The sequence below is a fragment of the Anoplolepis gracilipes genome, chromosome 2 (assembly GCF_047496725.1).
Source record: "Anoplolepis gracilipes chromosome 2, ASM4749672v1, whole genome shotgun sequence".
Classification (NCBI taxonomy): Eukaryota; Metazoa; Arthropoda; class Insecta; order Hymenoptera; family Formicidae; genus Anoplolepis; species Anoplolepis gracilipes.
In genome coordinates, this window is record NC_132971.1 from 16728777 (window position 1) to 16740653 (window position 11877).

The 11877-nt window shown below is 31.2% G+C and overlaps 2 protein-coding genes across 10 annotated transcripts in view; both read left to right on the forward strand.

Moving 5' to 3' along the window:
* The window catches only part of LOC140675071 (discoidin domain-containing receptor 2), a 141588-nt gene extending 134059 nt beyond the window's left edge, over window positions 1-7529 (forward strand). For all 9 annotated transcript variants that reach the window (XM_072909103.1, XM_072909172.1, XM_072909156.1 and 6 more), the window contains 2 exons: window positions 3060-3201; window positions 3333-7529. In XM_072909103.1, coding sequence (XP_072765204.1) covers window positions 3060-3201; window positions 3333-3680 — 490 coding nt within the window. In that variant the 3' untranslated portion in view covers window positions 3681-7529. The remainder of the gene's footprint in view (window positions 1-3059; window positions 3202-3332) is intronic.
* Window positions 7530-7667: 138 nt separating this feature from the next.
* LOC140675124 (uncharacterized) lies at window positions 7668-11877 on the forward strand. Its single transcript, XM_072909216.1, has 5 exons — window positions 7668-9881; window positions 10108-10345; window positions 10552-10814; window positions 10884-11449; window positions 11635-11877. The coding sequence occupies exons 2-5, from the start codon at window positions 10146-10148 to the stop codon at window positions 11875-11877; spliced, it is 1272 nt and encodes a 423-aa protein (XP_072765317.1). The 5' UTR covers window positions 7668-9881; window positions 10108-10145.

The window sequence follows — 11877 nt, forward strand, 5'->3', positions numbered from 1 at the left end:
AATAATATTTACTTGGCAAAGATCTCTCTAACATGTTTGAACATTGTAGGATCTTTCTATAATTTATTAATGTAAAAATATGTAAAATTTGACACAAATATTAAGTTCTCTACAAAAGAGAGATTTTATTCAAAATTTTTCTAAAAAAAATCCAAAAATACTTTCTTTATTCTTATAACATGTTTTTTACGACAATAATCAATAATCGACATTTAAATATTTGCAGACTTTCAATATTCGTATGTTTATTCGTAACAGCCATTCCAATTTCCTGACCTCAATTTTAAATCTAGAGAATTCTAGTTGGAGGACTACGATTCTCCTTATCCATCTACCAAGATACTGAAAACCGTGCGCGAGAGTTTTATTCGCTGCTGACGAGAGCTTACGCGTTCGAATAACCGGTTAAAAATTCAAAGAATGGCTTTTCCTGTACGCTCGCGTTTCCTCGCCGTACTGCTCAGTTTTTCCCACTTCGATCGGAATCGTTTGTTTCTTTTGCAACAAGCATATCCAATATTCAACTTTCAATCCAACTTGGCCAAACGTTCAACTTGAACGTCGATATTTCGCCGAAACCTCGACTTCATTATACAGCCGCGTCAATCGGCCAAGTACACTTAATGTTCTCATTCCTATTGACAATAGCGCCGATTCTTGTGTCAAATAGCCAAGCGATTTCGAATTTAACTTGTGCAACTTGCACAATGAGAGGTGAGTCTCTCCTTATCCACCGAAGAAATCGTCGCAGATGTAGACATTTCACTTTTTCAGAAGAAAGCCTGTCTTTGTTCTGATTTCGATTACCTATAGAAGGCCTAAAGGCCTTTCGCGTTCATGTTCATAGTTCTAATTTTAACCCGATCTTTCATAATCCTTGTTCACGAGTAAATCTAATATACATTATCATCAATATCCTTGTTTTTCCATAGTAATTATAATTTTAAATTTAAATTTCTTTCTACTAACGCGTAAAATAGAAGATAACTAAGATAGATAAATTGTGAAATTAAAAAGTATTAAAATAATTAACTAAAACATTCTAATATAGCGGTAATTATTCTTATAATAATCTCATTGTTACGATTAATATTGGAGTAGTAAGAATTAAAAGAGCTCTTTTTAGCATGGAATATTCCTTCTCTCTTAATATTAATCTTTATTAAAATAATATTTGGAAAAATACACATCAATTTGAAATAATTGTAATTTAAATTTAATATATCAATGAATATACTTTTAATACATTACTAATTACTGTTAAATAAAATAAAAATTATTAAAAAATTATTAATAATACTAGGATATATATATATTATAAAGTGCGTAGATATTTTTGATTGGTAGTTTGCATTATGTGAATTATTATTCTTGTTTATGTTACTTTCAAAATTATTATTCCTAAAATTAATGCGAGCGATTAAAGTTCTAACCGCTAGATTATAGAACAGAGATCATCACGTCTGATTTATACTACAACAGCTTCAATGTGAGGCGTGAACGCGGCTTATTGCATTACTGTCGTACTCTGCAACATAGGGAGGACCGAGGTCAAACCCCATCGACGCAGTAGCCCGATGGCAAAGTAGCCAATAGCAATGATCGATAAAGCGCCCCTAATTAACCAGGTTCTGCCGCCAAATTGGAGCTTTGTTCTATCGGCGAAATTAATTGATTTTATCTATTCTATACCCTCTCGCTCTATGGATGTTTGGCTGGTCGTTTCTCAGATAGCGAAGATTAGTTCGTCTTTAAAGCGAACCGGTCAATGTCTGGAGCTTTGAGCCGAGTTGCATGAATGCTTTCCGTCTCTAAGTTCTCCTCAGGGGCTCCTCGAACCTATCTCTCGTGAAACCCTTTCAAAGGACGAGTGGATGAAATATCAAGCCCGATAAGATTAAGCAACTATATCATGTATTATAATATTAACAACAAGATTAAAATATACTGCTATCTCAGCGCGGCTGTTGTCGAATAAATACTTCGCATCGTTATATCTTACTCTTACAGAAAATAATTTATAATAATCGTTGCACGACAATTCGATTAAATACTTCTTGATTATCCAACGGGCAAAATTTATTTACGCATTGTGTACAATTGCTCATTCCTGTATGCTTAAACAGGAAATGTAACTCGACCACATTCGCGAGCAAATGCCATTGAGCTCTATAACATACTGGAGTGAACTTCAAGGGTGGGGGAATGACCTAATTCATAGAAAAGGATACATACATGCTGTGTATGTAGATCACTATCTTTGTCAGAAATTCACTAATTGGTTTCTATTATAATACCATAGTCAAATACATTGACTTCGTATGTACTTACAAATTGAAAAAAAAAAATAAGTAGTTCGCAATCATTTGTCATTTCAATTTGTTTAAAAATAAAACCAAAATATTTCTTGAAAGCTACGTACCGGAATATCGCTTTTATTGCTCAATATCTAAAAGAGAAATGTTTTTAACTCAAATATAATAAATATAAAAAGAGATCCAATCAAAATATATCTGTTGCTTTCTAATTTTGGATTTTCTATAGCATAGTAAGAGAATATAGGCAAGGCTTACTACCATATACTATATATATATACCATATAGAGCTTACTAGCAAATGCTGCATAGACAGTCATTCTCGTTTCCGGTTGACTACGATGCACAGAATGCGTATACGCGTATGCAGATTGCATACACGGCACGCTATGCGCTCCATGTATGTATGCACCGACGATCAATCTGACTGCGCCTCTTTCGTTTCACAAACGTGAGTCGCAAAATATTTAATTAAATATTTAATTTTAATTTAATCGATAATACAAATGTACGCAAACTCGAGAGACATAATATGCTATTCAGCAACCAGAAATATTTTAAAGCATCCAAAACTATTTTAAAGTCTGAGTATTATTCCTCTGCCCAATTACGAGAATTTGACATAAATTAATAATGAACGAAAATGATGGAATAATACAAAAATAGAAATATAAAAAAATGCGGATCTTTTTGTCACGATAAAATCATCTCATGTTTTCTATAAATCATAATTTTATCTTGCAGAAATTGTTTGGTCGGTAAGGCTTATCATATCAAAATCTCGGACTTTGGCACGGACAACGAATTGTACGCTTGTGACTACTATAAAGTCAATGGAACTATGCCGTTGCCGGTACGATGGATGGCCTGGGAGTCAATATTTCTGGTAAGTTGCAGCTTTTATGATTTTATCTTTATGGCATATTAACATGGATATGGTAATTTAATTCAAGTGAAATAACTGTAAATCATACATCGAGAAATACTACAATAACGTGAATTGCATCTAATTTTCAGGGAAAATACACGACCAAGAGCGATGTGTGGGCTTTCGCAGTTACTCTGTGGGAGATTTTGAATCTTGGCAGACGCGTTCCTTACGAGCATCTGTCTGACGAAGAAGTGGTACAGAGCCTGCGGCAACTGCATCACGCCGCCGATTGCAACAACGTTAATTCCGAAGATGGGTGCAAGGAGGATTCTAGAAATGTCTTTGATTACTTACCGCGACCCACCGCCTCCTCCAAGGACATCTACGATCTGATGCTCGAATGCTGGCGGCGAGAGGAGAACGAAAGACCGACTTTCCGTGAAATATCGCTCTTTCTGCAGCGGAAAAATCTTGGATACGCTCCAACATCCTGATATTGAGCCCCAAACTTGACCAAGCGCGACATTTTTGATAATCATCCCACGAATCAGAACAAGTTCGGTTCTGAAACGGGTCGACGAGCGTGCAGGCAATGTCCTCATTCGAAGAATTGCAGGGAGCGAACGATGAGTGAGTGAGAGCGACTAGTGAACAAAAAGAAAGATGAAAGCGTGAAGAGAAGACAAATATATATACAATATCACGACATCGAAAAGATAAGTACAACGATGGAATTTTATTGTCTGTCAACGAAATGAGACTGGGATTTGGAGTTTTATGAAATCGATCGTTATTTAATTTTATTTCAATATTTTATTTACATATTTTTTTTCGCGAAGTAATAACGAACAGGAAATGCAGTTAAAATAGATAGAAGAGGAGTAAACGCGAGAGTCGAAGATTCACTGTATCGGAATTCATCATAAACAAATAATTCGAGCTTTCGCCGCAAATACGACTGATGCTCCGTGAAATTCTTACTAACTGAAAGTGCATATCGATTTAGAGCACGACGTCACGAGCATCGGATCTCGATGCAAGTACTCGCGACAGTAGTGTGCAACGATGTAAAATAAGCGTAGAATTCTTTCTCGACTGTAAAGAAAGGCAAAGACGGATACGAATCTGTGAATACGACAATCGGACGAGAGCAGAATAAAAACTTGCCCGTCGTAGATAGCCGCTCTGTGAAGAAGCTCTCTGATACTATCAAGAGAGACGGATATTTGCGAGGTTGCGCCGAAGAAAATCGTCTCGCAATCGTCGGGAACTTAGGAGCAATACCATGTAACTGTAATACAGCTGTGAACATTCCTGCACGGGTGGGTACCTAGGCGCGACAATTACGCAAATAAAAAGGGGATCGTTACTTAAGAAGAATAATATTAGGATTCCTTCGGGATTATATCATTTCGATTAAGGGTTTAATGCAAAAAAAAAATGTGAATCACATCGACGTACGGCAATATAGCAGCTACGATATTAGACGCTAGAACAACTGTTCAAGTTAATCGTAAAGAATTATAACTGAGTGTGTTTTATGAACGTATGGGCGCCTATTTTCTCTTTTTCTCTCTTTCCCTCTCTCTCTCTCTTTCTCTCTCTCTCTCTCTCTCTCTCTCTCTCTCTCTCTCTATCTATCTATCTATCTATCTATCTATCTTTCTCTTTTACTCTCTTTGAAAACTTATATCGCCCAGATATTTAAAACCCATTTGTGAGATGAATCTACATGTGATTTACATCGCGAAATTCTTTATCATTACGAAACATATCGCGAAACGACGAGTGATTATCGTATAGTATTAATAACGTTATCTCTCTCTTTCTCTCTCTCTCTCTCTTCAATCGTGAAGAAATTAATCGTCTTTCTAACGCTATTTTTTAGTTTGTGAAGACATCCGTGTGAAATGTAGCATATGTGAGAATATTTAAATAACTTCAAAGACAGTCAGAGATGATTGTAAAGATTTCTCAATAATACATGTTTATTCGAACGATATCACTAATTGCAATCGCAGTTAACAATTTGTATGTGAGTGGGATTCGTTAATATTATAACACTAGACGAATTATCGTAAGTTGTAAACGCAAGTAGACGAAGAGTAATTTTATCTATTCTGCATTAAAAGACGGTTATAGACTACGTATCATGTGACTATGACACATCATAATTGTAACTTTATATGATAGGCGGGATCAATGAAATTAGGATATTGTACAGATAGGCGTACCATAGTAAGGAACGTTATCATTGCATTTTTCGGGAATGATGGATGAAATTAGACGGACAAAAAAGTCAAAATGTCCTTCTCCGAAAGCGTTATATACTCGCTTGAAATTTGATATTAATGTGAAAACGAGAATTCTTTAACTTCCGATAAAATGTTCGTAGTGAGGTAATAAGTTGACGAGTTCAATTTATCGGAACGTTTTTTCTTACACAATAAACAAAAACACGAAGAGACTATAGAAAGTAGCGTAATCAGCGTTTTAAACTTTAAAATTAAAAATGAACTCGCCGTATCATTGTCTCCATCGTACATACTTGACTCCGATAATTTCTTAATCGACTTTTAAGTTTCTCATATTTATATATACCAGATGGATACTATTATAACTTATGCGACATTTAGTAAATAGGCGCGATGTTATCGTTATATCATTAAAAATACTATTTATATAAATTAAAATGTACTACCGCATAAGGAGTAGATGATATGGAGGCATAGCCATATGTAGTTAAAATACGCGTTGAATTTAAACGTAACTGGAATTGCTTCTATATCACCGAAATCGAAATGTCTTAAAACAAGTGAAAGAAAATCACCGTCAATGCGAATTAACATATAGATTATGAGGTAATAGAGATAGGCAATTTTTGATCTTGCCAGAGGTAAATAATAATAGCCGATTGATTATGCATTAAGTGTAACATTCTAAGTGCGTAATTTAAATTTTGTATAAAAGTGCCGGATTAACAGATATATAATTTCGTATTTCGTGCCATCGCGAAACTTTGGCTAATCGATTTTTCGCACCGCGCGATTGTAATCAGGGTTGGCAAAATTCTACATTTTTTAGATAAAATCTATGCTAATAAAAACCGGTATTTAAAAAAAAACAGGACAAATTGATATTTTCTATTAAAAATATTTGAAAAAAATAAAGCATCTTTTTATCGATATTTGTCAATTGAGAGTCAATTTTTTAATTTAAGATTTATCAAAATTTATCAAAATAAAATCCGTAATAGATTCAAACGATGTAACAAATAAATTAGGTTTTTAAAAGACTTTGAAAGGTAAACGCAAATCATATCTATATGAAAGACTTTATTATAATATTAATTTCATTTTTTTAACTAGTAAGTAATTAGTATGACTTATTAATTAAAGCAAAAATATCTGTTTGCAAAAGTTATGTAATATATACATACATACATACACATATATATATATATATATATATATATATATATATATGTAAATATATTTTAGTATTACATATTAGTTAATTTTTGCCAGTTTATTCCATTGGACAAAGTTCGAGATAGTAAAAACCGGAATTTACCATGATTTTTTCTACTCACTAGACTTTCTCGACCAACCCTGATTGTGACTGAGTTGAAACAATAATACCTATTGTCGATACACTTTTAGTCCGAAGCAGACTGCCATTACTTTTAGAATGATAATAGAGAATGAATTGTAGTTGCGTTTAGATTCGCCGATATAAGCATAACGCTGCCTTTGGCTATATTGTTGCCCCTTACTGCTAACAAGTAACTTACTTGTCTACTCATGTGATAATTTAGTATATTCCTACGTACCTATCTCTCTGTACCTACCAATTCGAAAATCTTGCTAGCGAAAGGATTATTCGAATATATTTTATTTTTATTATCAATCATAACTTAAATAAAAGATCAGATAATTTTTGTTTAATTTTCTTTAAAAAAAAACAATAGAAATGCAAGATAATAAAAAGTGATAAGAACATAAAGACTTTGCAGCGTTTAGCAGTTTCATATTTATATCATAAATCTAGCGTGCAATTGCTCCATAATTTACTGCAAATCAGATGTTAGAGAAAGAAGTAAACAATATAAAATAAAATGCAAACAAAGCATACTTAATCCTTTCTCTATGTAAAGATTCGCTATTATAATATAGATAACTTATTTCTACCTAGTGTGCCCTTTTTCCAATGATAATTAATTATATCCTTTGTAACAAATCGAGCTCTGTCAAAGGCATCACCGAGGTAACCGTACAATATCAGAAATGAGTAATAATCATCAGATATTTTGTTCGAATTATTATTAAAGTACGAATACGCTAGATCGATAGAAAATTTCATTTCTCTTAAAGGCCTTACGTGTTAATAAGCTCAACTTTAATTGCAGCGATATCCTTAAATCCTTATCACGACAAACTGCTAATTCCTTCGACATATATTTTTAAACGCGTATGATCGACAATCACGCTTGCCTCGGAATTTTAGAAAATAATTTTAGTACTAATCGCGATTTTTTCACGATTCTAACAGAATTGACATTTCATAGTTATTTTCATAATAAACATACTCCCTTCATAAAACAATCTTGATTTTCATCTCTCAGTCGAATATAATTTTAATATAATTATGCAATTCTATTAGCGCAAAGAAAAAAGACGAAAAAGAGATGTGCTTTTTATATATAATATAGTCTAATAATATGCTAATTCATGAAAGAAAGATAGTTTGCACGATTTGATAATTTATGTTTTCAAGGACAAAACTAAACATTGTAATTCCAATAACAATAACAAATTAATATCGTGCATTAATATGTATTAATATTATGTTTTCGTATATTGTATACGACCATGTTTAATTTGAAAATTATTTCACAGTTTCACAAACAATGACTACATCGTACAAAGTAATATCACTACGACTAAAGATCGTAGCAATGAAATTGATATACAATCGTATGAATATTTCGTTCACGCGAACACATGAGAAATATGATTTCGATATACCTGATTGTTGACCTCTATGCTGGAATATCGAAGAGTCTAATCATCACAGGTAATCGTGGGAAAACTGGGAAGAGCTCATCTAGTTGTATCTTCTATCTAGGTATGGGCAACGCACGGCCATATCACTCGACTCGGCCACGTTTTGTGTTATATTTTTTATATGAACAAATATTTCCTTTTAAAAAATTATAAATGAAAGCGTCGAGATTGAATTAAGATTAATAACATTATTTAATCTTTAACAAGAAAAGAGAACTACAACGAAAATCGACCACTGGCCATAGTGAGTTGCCCATGCTTGTTCTACGCTATCGAACCTTGATCGTTATAGTCATAAAATTATTTTGTACTAAGAACTGTTTATAATTTTGTATCTAATCTCTGTAAATATCAAGCAGATTGTCTATGAGTAATAAAGCTTGAACAAACTCGATTTAAGTAGACTATATATATAAACGGGAAAAAATATATATATAAATGCAAGTATTTATAATATATCTATATATTTTAATTAGTCGTATAAGGCAGCAATCGCGAAGAAATGTAAGTAAATTTTGCGTGTAAGCGGTAATCGGTAACGTAACAATGTACAACGATCTAGAAATTATTTGTATAATATAAAAACGACAATTAAGGGACAAATCATAAAAGTATACATGTTACTCAGTAGTCGTGTGTGTATGTGTGTATATATACATACATGCATATATACATATATATATATGTATGTATGTACATATATACTATACATTTAGAAATTACCTAGTCATGTACGGCACTTTATAACGATTAAAGTGTATTCCTGACACGAAATGTAACGTGTGCTGTTCTTTGATTATTCTCGCTTTAATATAAATAAGAAAAGGTGCAACAGTCTATTAATGCAATCAGATAGATCAAACTTCTAAAACAAATTCAATTTTGTTAACTTTGCCATATTAAATTCGATCAATTGCTGCGTATACAGTATTCCACCAAAATCGTATAAATTATTGTGCGTCATAGAGAGACTTGAACGCATCTTTTATATTTATAAAAGTCACACGTGTAATTCATTTTAAAAAATATACCACGTGTAAGTTCCATTATCCATTATCCATGAAGCACAATGATAAAATCTATTTGTATGGGACAATGGAGTGAAAAGTCACTTATTTTTTGAAAATATCCTCTATCATTCCATATACCTTCCTTACACTGCATATGATTCTATATTGTGAGTATAATAATCATTAATCATGCACTAAAATATATGCATGCAAAAATAAAATTTTTCTTTCAAAAAGCAAGCAAGAAAATCAGAAAAAGACTTTTTCCTATGTTATATTTATTTCCGCGTATTTCTTTTCTTATTACTTATATATATATATATATATGATTATATTCATTCATACGCCGACAAAATACTTCGTCGGTGATTCACTACATACTTCTTTCACTAGTAATCTGTGAAAGAGGGCATCACGATAGATTTCCAAGTTACGCATCCTCGTACGCGACCAGCAAGTCTTTCATAATCCAGTCAATGTTTATCTGAATGAACGTATGACATTCATTAATGATATAACATGTATCTATTAAATTATGTTGAAAAAAATCTGGTTTTCTATAATAAACCGGAGAAGTAAACCTTATAAATATTATGCGTGAATTATAAAAATGAATACGGTAAAAGCATGAATATATAAGGTTAAATAACAGTGAAATGAGAATTGAATAAGAATTTGTGCATATACTGCATACATAAAATTTAATAGTAATATAGAAAACGAAATAATTATTAAATCCCTAAAAAAAAAAGAAAAAGTTATATACTATTTTATATATTTCTTCCTTTTTAATGTAGAATTATTGTAATGTTTATGATTACAACATATTTTTTTTAATTTTACAGACATTCCATGGATAGCAAAATTTTTAAAATTATCTGATATGATTGATATAGATATAGATATGTTTTATATTGTACCACCAAATGGAGAAATACCTTTTCATATTTTGGAAGACTGCATTCTGACTAGATTAGATTATTTACGACATTTATATGAAGGATCTACCACTGAATTTGATGGAAACTTTGAATATTTACTAGAAAATTCTGCTTATGATAAAATTGGACATTTTGTATTACGGTAAGTGCATATCAACTAATATAGTTTTTAATAAGAAGAAAATTCAAACACAAATAATTAAAAAATAGTGAACATATGTAATAAAAAAAATTACACATATTTAAAATAAACTCTGTATTATAGAAATTTTTATTAAAGGAATTGATTGTAAATTGAAAAGGATTGTACAGCCTACATTTCTAATAATTTGTTATATTTTCTGTTAGGTTATTAGCTTGTGCATCACCAGATTTACATTTATACTGGATAACTAAAGAATCATTATTATTTACACATAGATTAGATAATATATTACCTAGACAACTACACAGATTATTGAAACAAATTATATGGAAAATGCAAATATTTAAAAGTGAGAAGAATTCAACTGAAATAACTTTGATCGAGTTGTGCAAATTCTACTTGCAACCCTTAATTTTTAAACATTTAGTATCAAATTGTCATGATTGCACTGAATTTCAATATGAAGGTGAGTATTATAATATATAAATTATTTTTAAAGTAGTTTATATAATAATACTCTATTTTTATTTTTCAGTAAGATTTGAACTGGTTCCAAATTTAGTGAGAGAAAGAGAATTAATTATTAAAAATGGAAATGTTATTACATATTGTTCATATTGGAAAAAAGTACTTCAATCACTATTTAGTAATTATGTAACTAATGAACTGAATATCATGAGGAGACAAGCATTACAAACCATAAAAAATGATCTCAGATTTTATATTTTAAATCAAAAAGTTCAATCGTATCTTTTCAAAAAAGATGCTGTTCATGGAAATATAACTATTAATAATATAGATACAGAAGCACAAAAATTTCCTTTGTGCATGCAACATTTACATTCTGTGTTAAGAAGTAGACATCGTCTTAGTCATTACGCTCGCTTATACTATAGCCTTTTTTTAAAAGAAATTGGAATGAAACTAGAAGATTCAATTATATTTTGGAGACAAGAATATTCCAAGCCGCATACCTGTTCTTCAGTATGTTTGCATAATTGGCAGTCAAATGAAAAAAAATTTATTTATGGTATTAGACACATGTATGGCTTAGAAGGCTCTCGAAAAAATTATAAAACACCTGATTGTAATTTAATTTGTGTAAGTATAAAAATTTCATAAAATCTTTTCTAACACAACTTTATGTATTATACATTAAATATATACAATACAGATATATAGTTATTATATATTAAAATAGAGATACAGTTCCTTTTTAGTAGAAATAAAAGAATTATTCTTGCAAAAGAAAAATCTTTTTTTTTTTATTTGAAACTATGTTGCAGGCTGGTATTAGTGGAACAACATATGAAGGTGGTTGTCCTTTCAAAGATTTTAATGTAGATACACTCAAAAATCTTTTACACACTTCATTAACTAAAGATGAAGCAGATAGACTTGTAAGTAATATATCTAATAAAAGTCCAGAGATGCTTTGCAGCACCTTTTTGAAACTTTTATGCAAAAACAATATTGACAATGTTATCATCAAAAGTCCAGTAGAATATTACCACAAAATGACTGATTAA